Source organism: Myripristis murdjan, chromosome 23 (genome assembly GCF_902150065.1).
Source record: "Myripristis murdjan chromosome 23, fMyrMur1.1, whole genome shotgun sequence".
Taxonomy (NCBI): domain Eukaryota; kingdom Metazoa; phylum Chordata; class Actinopteri; order Holocentriformes; family Holocentridae; genus Myripristis; species Myripristis murdjan.
This window is the reverse complement of record NC_044002.1, coordinates 10692240-10705219: the sequence shown is the minus strand read 5'-3', so window position 1 is coordinate 10705219 and position 12980 is coordinate 10692240. Positions and strand designations below refer to the sequence as shown.

Below are 12980 nucleotides of genomic sequence, written 5' to 3'. Positions count from 1 at the left end.
GCCGAAGTGACCAGCTTTTCTTGCTGTTTTCCTTCAGTTTTTTTCTGTTAATACTGTAGAGGAGATTGTTACCTTCAGCAGAACACTTGTTATACAAGAATTCCTGGAGGCCACTAGTAGAAATGACTGAACAACAGAGTGGGTCTCTTTGTGTGTGTGTGTGTGTGTGTGTGTCTTGTTGGCTGGCTATTTGCGGCATTTAGTAACCATTTTTCTTTACCGCTCAGTAGTTTCTCATCACATTCAAATGACCGTAAAAGCATCTTGCTCTTCCTCTCCACTCTGGTTACATCATCAACGCCTGCCTGTCAGCCTCCTGACCCCACGATTACATCATCAGGTACGCACTGCCAGGGGGAGGAGCCGATGACTCCGCCGTGCAGTGACATGAGCAGATCCAAACAGGGGAATGAGGCGAGATAAGGAGGAGATTGAGTTTGAATGAGTCAAGTGTAGGATTGTGTCAGCTGGAGGTATGAAGCAATTGTAGGTGGATGATGTGGAAAGATTTTTTTTTGTCCTTTTGTCATATCTCCCACATCATTTTCTTACACATCGTCTCCTCCTCATTTTCTTCCCACTTCTTGTGATACTTTGACAATCTATTCTTACTTTTTGACACCCAAGGCGGCTATTTATGTAGAAGCTCCCTTACTTAAATGCCCAGTCTGGCCCGGCCGAGCCATCACGTGGCGACCCCATTTCTGTTTATTTCTGGTGGAGTAGTGACAGAAAGAAATAAAACTAAACTGTTTTTTCAGTGATGTCCCTTTGTGCATTGTCCTATAATACTACATGCTAATAGTGATTTTATTCAGTTGGTGAGTGAATTGATCATGTGCATATTCTGGCGGGACTGTTTGGCTGCCATCTTACCGAGCCCTCATTAAAATTTCTGGGGACAGGAACTAACTCTCATGGACTCACAGCCCTGTTGACATGTATGTGTATGATTATGCACGTGTGTGTGCCACACTATTGACAATCACCACTCCTATAATCAGTTTTTAAATACTTTGTTTTTTTGTATTTTTTGTATATTGTCTTCAAGAGAGACAGGGAATAAAAAAAAAAAATAATGACATGCAGCAAAGGGTTGATCAAGCCTGGGCTGCTGCGATAAGGACTTACGCCTTATGTCACACCCGATTGGCTGAGCCACTGTGATGCCCCCCTCCTATAATCAAATTTAAGATAGATTTTTTAGGTTTAAGATAGATTAATGATAAAAGATAAAAAGAAAATCATTTATTTCCTTGCACAAGGTATTTGCCGCTGTTGCTGATCCAGAAGATGGGCCTTTCCTCATCAGGCGATGCCCCAGCTGATATGTGACAGCCGTGCATTTTCGATAGCTGTCAAGCAACAGCGTGAAGCATGGAAATATCTGTGAAATTTGACCCACTGCCAGCTCCTTCCCAAAATGGCCCTGCAGCAGTGCAGCTTGGCTCATTGCTTGATGGAGGTTGATAAAACTGCTCAGTGGTGAAGGCATCAGTTGGAGATCAGATGAAAAAAGCGGAGCCGTGGGTAACCAGGACATTGCTGCTTTCGAAGAAAAGCCCACTGTCTGCAATTTCAGTGTTTTTCTGTAGTGCAAAGCTGCTACCAGGAGAATCTGAAATGTAATGACTTCACTAACCCTTTTACATTACATTACTTGCAAGGCTGACCGTCCTCCCACCGTCCTCCACCTCCTTTTTCTTGCCCCCTGCGTCTGTCTCCTGGGGTTTCAATTTGACACCAGCTTACATGCACACTGTTGCCGTGATCTCAAGTGGAGGATGCTTGTGTGTTTCATACTGCAGTGGTACAAATGCTGATCTACATGGGGATTTCACGCACACCCTGTCAAAATGTGCAAATGCTGCAATCGAATAAAATAGGCCATGGTGGGGAGGAAAGAGAAGATGAGAAAGAACGAAAGAGTATGAGTCTCGCTCAGTTGGTGCAGCTTTCTAAAGGACAGAGTACAATGATGAAAAGTTTTCTCCCTTTCTTTGTTAGGTTTCTCTTGGGAACATTGGTCTTGCTCTCGCTCTCATCTCCATCTCTCTCACTTTCTGTTGCGGTAGGCAAGCTAAGCCGCCTGGGACTGTCCAAAAGTCCATGCTGACGTAAACCTTTCAAGGAAGCTTATTCTATTAATTCACTGTGTGTGCAAGTGAGTGTAAAGGACTTGCTATGGTGAGCTCTTAGGATCAAAAAAAGGAAATGTGCATCTGTGTGTTTGCGTGTGCATGCTGTGTATGCATGTGTTGGTACGTGTGAGTGTGTTTGTGTAAAAGTGTGATGCAGTGCTCAAGAGATAGCTGGCTTGGTTCAAGGATATTTTTTGACTAACAATCCGTTCCATGCACAGCAAAACATGTTTAATGCATAAATTTTCACATCACAGAGATGCACACGCACGCACATGTCCATACACATCACTATGGATGTGTGTGTATGTGCGTGTTTGATTTTTTTTTCCTCCCAGAAAGCCTTAGACATTTTTAGCCAGTAAAACAGTAATAAACTGCCACTTACGGGGACCGCCAATTTGCCAAATGGAAGTTAAGTATTACAAAATCATTTTGAGTGTCTTTTTTGGTTTTATATTATCAAAGGGGCTCTAGTTCTGTTAAGTTACTTGTGTAAGCTTTTGTAATGTGTATAATGTATTTAGCTGAGTGAGTGATACCTATGCTAACTTAAAATGCCTTACTTTTATATGAAAAAAAAAAAAGGTTCCCTATTTCTGGTCTAATATCGATATGCATTATTGAGAGAGAGAGCCTTGGCTTTAAAACCGCTTTATCTATGAATGTTTCTCAGGATTCATTGAATCACATTTTACTGGTGCTACAAATAAACATTTTTCTTTCCCTTTTCTTCCTTTACTTTTTCCTCTTTTCTGGAAAAGAGTGCTTCAGCTTTGACCTTGACTCTAAAAGGCATTTACGCTAAAGAGGTTGCATAAAAAATAACACAGAATTGAAATAATGGCAACCGGGGAACCCCAAATCCCTATTTAACCAAGCAGTCATGCAATCTAAATGGCCTCAACTTGCGACTGTTGTTAATATGTTTGCTACCTCCAAGGTCAATGGTATTTGTGTTTGCCATGTTCGGCCTTGAGGGGCAGATTCTAATACTCTGCATTATGTTATTTCAATGAGCGAACATGATCGCAGCATTTTTTTTTTCTGTCTGCCAAGGAAATGGTCTGTGAAATACTAATCCGTCAGTTATTGCAAGCTTTGATCCCCCTCCCCACTCTCTTTCTTTCCCTCTCCCTCTCTCCGTCTCTGTCCCATGCTTCAAAGTGTATCACTCCAGTGTGCACAGATCTTTTTTTCCGCCTAGAGCTGAATTGAATCAGCCAGTGTGCTATTGACACAGTGAAGCAGAATTCAACGCAAGGAGGGGCACATCGACAAACACATTAGACACGAGAAGTTAAAACAAAACACAATGAAACCACAGTGTGTGGATTACACTCCCTCAAACAGATCCAGAGTGTGGAAGAGCTTATAACAGCTTATAGATTTATTATAGGTGGTATTAGGGGCTTAGGCCATGAGGTGAACTGAGCCGGTGGTGTGGAAGAGTGCAGCTTAATCTTCAGCACCCACAGCACCACACCCACATTGATCAAACAGTGTGCACTGTTCAGCGGAGAGATTGTGATTTTGTATGTGTGTGTGTGCCTGATGCTGGAGGAAAGGGTGTGTATCGTCTTCCAGAGGTTACAGAAGGGTTTATATCAATGTCTTGTCGTGGAAATGGTGTAATCCTGAACATCGGGTGGATTGTCTTTGTGTGTGTTTACACATTTGTGCGCATTGTTGTGTGTGAATTGTGTGTGTATGTGTGCATGTGTAAAATCATGAAATAGCTGAATCCTTTGCTGTTATGTGAAAAAGCACTTACTTAATATTTACCCTCCTCAACCTTGCTGGTCCTTTTGTTCAGACCCACAAAACTTTTTCAAATTCTGTTGGAGGTTTCCAAAGATACTGAATATGTCCTGTTGCATCACAGGTGATGGTGCAGCCGTAAAACCAAAGCAAAGTGTGATATATGGCAGACACAAATATATATGTATCATTGCACAATATGGATTTTTTTGTCTAATTTTGAAGCAACTCAAAAGAAAATTACAGTTCAGAGGGTTAAATGTATGTGTTTGAGAGAGAGAGAGAGAGAGAGAGAGAGAGAGAGAGAGAGAGAGAGAGAGAGAGAGAGCAGTAATTTTAAAAAAATCAGCACCACGGATAGCTCCTACTGTTCTTGCAGGCACACACACACATACTCTCACTCTCTCTCTCTCTCTCTCTCTCACACACACACACACACACACATGCCAAATCCTAGTGAAGCATTGCCTAAAATACATCCTTATGATCCTCATGTCTGCGTGTATTGTTTCTAACGTGAGCAGTTACATCATCAAGAGGCTTTTTACCCCGGTTCAGGATGGTGGTGCGCTATCTCTCGAGCAGGTGCGCCCTTAAAAAAAAGTTCCCTCGTCAACCAAAGTCATTAAAAAAAGGCTTGGAAGTCGGTTTTGAAGGGAAAGTTAGAAGCGATCGCAAAACTGATCAGAGAGATGGCAAACGAGATGGAGAGAAAAATGTGAGGAGCCACAGATCAAAGGAGAAAGAGATATAGGGTAAAGAGGAATCCAAAGCGAGGTGCTTAAAAAGAAAAAGAGAGGGTCCCTCTTCACGGCGTCCCGCAGCAGCTTCCTGTGAGCTGTTTCTCTGCTGTGCGGTTGACATCACTGACTCAAACATTATCCCGCCCTGTTACTTTCTGCTTGGGTTGCCACCGTGATTCGGCCCTGTGTGGGTATTATTCAGCCTTGGCTGGGCATCACCTAGCAGTGTGTCATCATCATTGACAACTGCTCCCCACAATGCACCTCCTCACCAATAATACCCATTAATTAAATTCAAACGAGTGCTGTTTTTTTTTTTTTTTTTTTTTTTTTCTCCGTGCTGTCAAAATGGGAACCATTAGGGGGAAAGAATGCGCTTCAGAAGATGAATGTTGTGCCGTGGAGGCACGTGGATACTCGAGAAGTGATATCGTGAATGCATAAGAGGCGGGCACCGTGGCCAAAAAGCCATAAATATATTCCAGTGGAAAATGTTCACGTTTTAATTTGGAAAATTGTACATCCTGAAGAATGATGTTGCTTCGACGCATGCCAGGACACGAGTGCTTTCATCTCCGACCGCTATAAATGTCATTCCTCATTTCTCGAAGAAAATTCTCAAGGTGCTTTATGAGATCTGTTCATATTTATCAGGGAAATGTTTTTATAGGACAGGAAATTCTTAGCGATTAGATTTTAAGAAATGCTAAAATATGAACATATCAACCTGATTTTTAAAAATATTATCTTTGTACGCTGTCCTCCACGGGTTCATCCTTTATCAGTGTGAACAAGCGTCTCCAGTGCTGCACAGCTACTCACTAATCTGTCCCCTCTGTGACTGTCTGTGTTCTCGACCTATTAAAAAATGGCAATAGCGGTGTCATGGTCATTAAGACAAACACAATTAGAGGAGCCATTAACAATGGGAATTAATTAGCTGTCGTACCCGCCCTGCACTGTCTGCGATTGTTACTGACAGATACCCCTCCACCTCCCCCTCAAGCGCTCCCTGTCTCTCTCTTTTCCCCTCTTTCGCTGTCTCTCTCCTTCCTTGGAAAGAAGTGGTGTCTGTACTTTCATGGGTGAGCGATTTGGGATGTGCCTTTCCAAGCAGGCCTGTCTGAAAGGAACAGGGAGCGAATCTCCAAAGGGTCCCGTGTATTGGCTTCGTCATGTCATGAAATAGTCCTCTTCACAGCGCGGAGAGCAGGGCGTTTAGAGGGAACAGACAGAAGGACTCGCGAGGTATGGCCGCAATCATGCCCTTGGATGAGGTGCTTAAGAAGACATACAGGTCTCCTTGTTTTCACTGCCCCATCCCGCGAGACGGAGAGGTGGTGCAACAGAGAGGGAAAGAGAAATGAGGTGAGGGAGGTGGAGAATAGTGGCAGAAGATCAAAAGGCAACAGGAGTGGGAGTGAAAGAAAGAGAGATGGAGGATTGCCTGGTGGGAGAGTTCCCACGGAGGGATCAACATAGAAACACTGGCCTTGCTTTCATGCCCGTCCTTATCTCTCTCTCTCTCTCGCTCCCTCCTCTCAGTTCTTCTTCATGTCCCGTGTCCAGGGATGGGAGAATGCTGTTGCTCTTTTTATTAGCCACATCTTCTGACAGCAAGAGTAATTGAGCAAATTCCTGCTCTGCGTTACACACCGTGCCTTTAGGCTCCCACAATAGGGGTATGGGGAGATGTAGAGAGTGATGGAAAGTCAGTTCAACAGGGCTGGAGGGAGAGGAGAGGAGTGGGGGTTAGGGACTATACTGAGGGAGGGGATGGATGAGGCTAAAAGAGTGAAAAGAGGACAAACAGCAGTGAAGGGAGAAAAGCAACACACACGCCAACACACATATCCCTTTTCTTCGGTTGTATTATCAGTACCACCTGCACGCATGGCAGTATACCTTAAACCCACTATAAGACTGAGTATTACTAATTCATACACCCTTCTCAGCTTAATGGCCACTATGTTTAACATCAAAACATAGTTCAACATAGCACTTTCTTCGAGCACTTGAAGCTTTATGGGGCAGACATTGCAGAATTTGTGTGTATGTGTGTGTGTGAGAGAGTCTTTCTTCTTGTTGTGGCTGGGCTCTTTTAGCCTGACCTCCCGGTGAACTCTCTGTGGAAGTGATGGTAGGCGGCTTCTTTTTGCCTGCTCTGTACCAAACACAGAATTTGTTGAAGCACTTCAGTGAATTGCAGCAATCTGCTGTGTTGTTTAACACCAACCAAATGTCACAGTGTATTCTGGGTATAAATTAACATTTCCAACCAGACCAATTTACAGCTCCCCTTTAAGTCTGGGATTGGTGTGACTTTTTTTTTTTTTTTTTTTTAATGTATCAGCCATTTCCTTCAATCTGTTTGATTAAAAAAAAAAAAAAAAACAGCCTAAAGTGTGATGTCACTGGTAGTGATACTGAAGTGGAGGAGCAGTAAACTGCATGTTTTCTTTTCTCATACGCATTAGTATCAATGACTGAAAAGTGCTAACTTACATTTGTTTATTTTGTAAACAGACTGATGAGCAAGTGACGATGAAGAACATACCTGTGTTGTTGTAAGATGTACAAATTTGCAGGCAAAATCCCAATGCTTGAACAATGGTTGAATCCAAGGCAAGAGCTGTGTCTAACCATTCAACCATTCACTTACATGTATTGTGTTAATACCCAGGCACAAACATCATCTTATCTATTTTTTCATGATTTAAATTTCCTGTATATTTTGACTTGTATTGGTTTTCTAGAAAGCCTCAAGGTGTCGCGTTTGCTCTCAGGATTTGGCAAACTCCAGTGGCTACTGTGACTAGTTTAGATTGTAAATGGGCATCCTTGCCAACATCGTAGCACAGCTGGCCCAAATTTGGCTTGTTTGTTTGACTGCTATCCATGCCAGCAGTAGACCTCACATGGTCCAGCATTGTCGGGATTGCTGTCAAGAGGTGCCATCTAGTCAACAGTAGTCCAAAACAGGGCTATTGACTTCAGATTGCTATCCAAACCAACAGCTGTGCAACATTTCTTTGGCCACCAGGGTAATCCTAAAGGTCTGTCTGACAATAGGTAGTGTGTAGCCATAATTGTACCTGTTGACTTTCATAGTAACCAGCTAAGAACTACAGCAGATTAGTCTTTGATTGCAGGGACATTTAGGAGATGACAGTATCATTGTAGATCATCCAAACATCTTTGCAAGATTTTTATGTACACCACCACGTCATAGTCATAAGAAGAACAGGAGCTGTTAACTTTCACTCCTTCATAATTCGACCTACCCTCTCCTCTTCCTTCCACAGCAACAAAACAGTACTCCACCAGTTCTGCTGCCCGGCCCCAGAGGCTCCAGAAGGGGAGACCTCGACTGCCTGTGTCCCCAGGTAAGATGACTGCATCCTTGTCACACTAGCAACTTTAGTTCTTAAGATTTTTCTTTTTCTTTTCTTCAGCTCCTAATTGCAGCCAGTTACCATGCTTCTCATTATTGGTGGTGCTACAGTAGTGATCTGAGGCAGCACAACTACCCCAGCAGCGTGGTCCATCTTGAAGTGGTTGTAAAGGCTTCAGGGGTTCCAGGGGCCAATTTGGACACCCCTGGCAAAGCTCTCTCCATGTCCTCCTCTTCCCCAAAGTAAATGAGAGGGAGGCTCTCCGGCAGTCTAAAAATAACCACCCCGCTGACAGAGAGAGAAGGGACTCCGAACCGTTTTAAATGTCATTTGTCACATCAGCTTGGGTTATGGGCCTTGTTGAGCCTGTAATATTAAGTCCGGAGAGAATCTAAGATGCACTGGAGGTGATTTGCCATTTTCACTGAGTGTTGCCATGTTTGTCAGAGTATCAAGATAAATCCACTGCAGCACAGTGGTAATCTCCAAATCAATCAGAGTGAAATCCCATTTCCTGGACAATGGTCAAGTCCTCAGAGGAGTTATCCGTATGAAAATTGAGCAGTTAGGAAAAAAATGACACAGAATTTGGAAAGCAAAGCGGGATGATGATGCTGTTATCTTTGTATATGTCAGATTAGCCAATGACAATAACAGAGCTGATGCCCGCACAGTCAAATATTGAGCTCCAATTGTGTACAAATGACTAGTCTACCCCTGTGCAATTAAGCGTGAATGGTAATGTCCAAATAGTCTGATTTAGGTGTAAAAAGACAGCATTTGCCTCTCTAAAAGAGGCTATATTCATATACATGTACTGGATATTAGGGCCAGGTGGCTTTGAACAGAGAGTATTATCACAAAACAGAATATTTTTCACAGCACTTTTCATGCATTCATAATGTATTATGAATGCATATCATGGTGTTAGTCCATTCTAGTATATGTGTAAATATATTTTAGTGCACAGTCCCTAGTTGAGGCCGTTCGATGTAGTGTTGAATACACAATCCAGAACAGAGCGATTTTTGTATGTGAGTTTGACAAGACATTATCTTCCCTCTTCACAGAGAATTGATGAGCCAAATGTTTGTTTGCCAAAGCTTTTATTTGCCCAAGTGCACTCCACCACAAAAGTTTCACTTAAAATTATTGCATTGTCTGGCCAAGACGCATCGATAGCAATTAAGTCACCCGCCCAAGATGGTTTGTTTGTTGTGGACTGTACGTTTCACTGAATTGTTTTGCTGCATTGTGGGAGCTTGGCAGAAACTACCAGATAAGCAAACATGTATTGATGCTGGATCATAGCCCCTGTGGTGCTGGACAAAATAAGCGGCGGCAAGCTGCAGACCAGAAAGCACAGCCGAAAAATCACACTTTAAAGACCTCAGAGGCCTAAACTGTATTGAATCAGCCACATAGGATAGAGAGAGATGCTGGGGGAAAGGAGAGCAGCGAGCTCCCCACACAATGGCTTTGTTTCACTTTAAAGAAAAAAAAAAATCATCGAGCCATTAATCAGATAAACTGTCAGACTGCCTAACTCAAAACCCAGGCCTCCTATAGTAGCTGTTGTCTCAATAGTTGCTTTATGGCTTTATGAAATAAAGGTGCAGGTCTCGGAGATGGTAGTTAAAATGGAATGGGAGTGACTCTCATAAGATCAAAGCTGAGGGGGAAATTGGAAAGTAGGAGGAAAAAAAATACAACAGGGATCGATCAGAGTTCAGCGGTGTGAACGTTGCTTGATAGAAGTTGTTTGGTGCTGTTGTGTTTGGTGATTGCTTTGTGCTTAGGGACCATTAGCTAAGGTACAAACAAAGTGCGCAACAGAAGGTCCCTGCCAACTTGTCAACCCCTTCAAAGCCTCGACGCCCCTGCCAATCCCCGAAGCAAACCACTTCAAACGGGACTCTCTGGGGCTAAAATAGCAGCTTGTGGTTTTGTCCCTGTTGTGTTTTTTTTTTTTCTTTTTCTTGTTCTTGTCTTTCTCTTTTTAAAAACTGTATTCTGTTGTTGATTTTCTGTAATTTTGTTGTCAGTGATTTGTTGATCATCTGTTCACATGGCCTCACCACATCACATCACGATGACATAACTGTCACCACACCTCCATGGCATTCATCCTCATTCATGTCCACTCCATTCAGGCTTGTCGCTCCCACTGTGGTCACGTTAAGTTTGAAATAGTCATGTATGAATATAACCATGTAACCAAACTGTAATTCTGTAACGCAGCACTCCCATAACCCATTGACTTGCGTATCATTGAGAGTGTTAGGGTCTTTTCCCATGCTGGAAATCGGTCAGCCTTCTTGTTGACACATGTAATGCATCTGTGTTCATGTGAAAAAAAAAAGTTCTTATCATGTTGCATGCTTTGGCTTAGCAGTGATCAGAACATATAATGTGTTTCTATGTGTGTGTATGTGTGTTATGTGCGTGTATGTCTGCCAGTGTGTCACTCTGGTACACACGGCATACAGAAGATCCTTTACATAGTTCAGTGAAAGACACAAAACTACACATAACTAGATCAGCAGGGAAACCCATACTGACAAATTAGCCAGGCAAATGAGTGAGTCATGCCACTTCTGGTGACCTTAAATGCAAAATTTACAAAAGCCTCTCCCAGAAATAAAAGCGAGTGGGCTCTGTTGTCTTGCATGATTGAAGCACTCCACTTGAGCCACCCACCAAACAAAGCCTGATTACCATTAAAAAGGGACGAGTCGTTGCCTCTTTGTGCGCTGCCGCCGCTGCATTTCCACTCCAGGAAGTAATGAAGCCTTATTTCACATGCTGAACCTGACAGACAAAGTGCAATCATTGATATTTCATTGTCACCACTCCCTCCACCGAGAGAAATTCAACCCTGAGTGTCAGATGGGTCAGCTCAGAAAAGGGCAACGGCGTGAGCTTCTGGAAGAGCTTGCGCTATTCATTTAAAGGCGTAGTTGCCCTCGGCTTGTTTCCATCTGCACCTGAAGAGCTCTGTCCGATCAATTAGAAAGGAGGAATCAAGTCCCGCAGTCTGCAGGTAATAACACCGTGTACGTGGTCTCATTTAAATGAGGAGGAACTGTGGAGTCGGGGTTTTGCTTGAAAATGCAGTAGGTGCGAACAGATGAAAGCTGTGAGGATTTCACTGTCACGTATAATGAGGACCCTGCGGAGAATGGAAACTCACCCTGACAGTCTGGTCACTCTTGTCAGGCTTAAAGAAGGCACCAGGGAGGGTGAGAGCTATAGGGGATTTGTACACAGGGTCACCAAGTCAGAACTATAATCACTCATGGAATTTCAAGGGGCACTGGCTGATTGGGGTGACGACTAGCCTTTCAATTAGCAGTTTGAGCCAGCTTTTGCTGCGGCGGACCAAAATTACACTAAAGAGGGCCTTCTCTTCTGTTACTTTTACAGCTCCATAAGGTGGGGGTGCTTATGTTTTACTTTCTGCTATGCAGCAAAAATGAGAAGTGCTGTGGTCAACACACACAGCCGCAGAAAGCTGAGAAAAAAAGAAAGAAAAAAGAAAGAAAAAATGGAAAGAAAGCATTATTTGTAGAATAGTTTAGTGTGGAGTATGGCAGAGGAGAAAAACTATAAATGAAGACACTCAGGGAAAAATCTGGGGGACAAGCAGCAGCTGGGGTCTGGTGGGCCAACAAAAAAAAAAAACAATCTTATAAATAAGGGGAGAAAGGAAAAGGGCACAGAGCTCATTATTTTTAAAATCACTGTATGAGAGAGAGAGAGAGAGAGAGAGAGAGAGAGAGAGAGAGAGTGCGTGCATAAGGGATCTCTTTTCAGAGCAAAGAAAATCAGATCTGATAAGTTCCTCCAGCCTACAGGGACAGGTCTGCAATGTTGATCACAACTGTCGGACAGAATTTATTTTGTATTTTTTTATTGATGGAACACACACACACACACATACACACACACAGTCTCACAGTCTCAATGTCTCATGAGACCTCCATGGTATACTTCTACACATGAATATACTCAAGTGACTTGTTTTGAAGTGCAGAAAATCAGAAGAATCAGAGCCTGGTGGCTGTTGATAACACCTCGTATTTGCAGTTTCACCCCACCGTCAAAGTTCACTTAAGGTGTTTCTGAAATGTTACATGCAAAAATGCATGTTTAAACAAAGCGTAGTATCACTATAGATGTTTAGTGTCAGATAGTATGGAATTATTAGCCAGTCCAGCCAGTGAAGCTTCCTTCAGCTACCGCAGGACCAGTGACATTGCAGACAAACTGCAGGGCAGCAGTTTGGTCACGGAAGTTGTACAAATTAGCTAGTTGCTGGTTGGGGTTGCCTGAAGTGAGTGTATCATAATTTGCATGAAACGCTTCAATTGAAAACTTTGTTCTGATTCTTCACGCTTTTGGTTGAAATCTAGCTCAGCTTGGTTAGGATTTTCAAACAGCAGAAATACCCACACATTTGCTAACTCCCTACCGTGCAAATACAGTGTGTTTCTGTTAATGTCACCATATGTCTTCATGCAAATGTGACATATTGGGGGAAAATCAATTTCCTCTCATATCTGAATCATACATTACACACTCAAAGACAGAGCTGCCATGATAGTGAGCAGTCGCTCCTCTCATCACAGAAGAAAATATCAAGTGGCCAGTCGGCCCTCGGCAGGTGACAACACAAATGTTCAGCATGGCAGTCAAGACCGAGCCTGTTGGTGATCCAACTGCCAGGACCAACACCCCCCACAACCCACCCAGCTCCCTTCTCAGTGAAAGGCAATGACATCTCAGAGCAGCGTGCGTCCACCACGGAAGCTCTTGCTTTTCAATTCGGAGCCCACATTAACAGACCGGAGCAGCCGCGCAGCCTTGTGTGAGCGGGGCGTCTCAGGCGCGGCTTGAGCCTCGCTGCAGAGGTGCATCATCTAGAGCTCTGCTGTTGA

General features: G+C 43.3%; 1 protein-coding gene across 1 annotated transcript in view; it reads left to right on the top strand.

Annotated features, from left to right (window-relative positions):
* Nucleotides 1–12980, top strand: part of iqsec3a (IQ motif and Sec7 domain ArfGEF 3a) — a 101528-nt gene that overhangs the window by 9278 nt on the left and 79270 nt on the right. The window contains exon 2 of the mRNA XM_030045954.1: nucleotides 7951–8031. Coding sequence (XP_029901814.1) covers nucleotides 7951–8031 — 81 coding nt within the window. The remainder of the gene's footprint in view (nucleotides 1–7950; nucleotides 8032–12980) is intronic.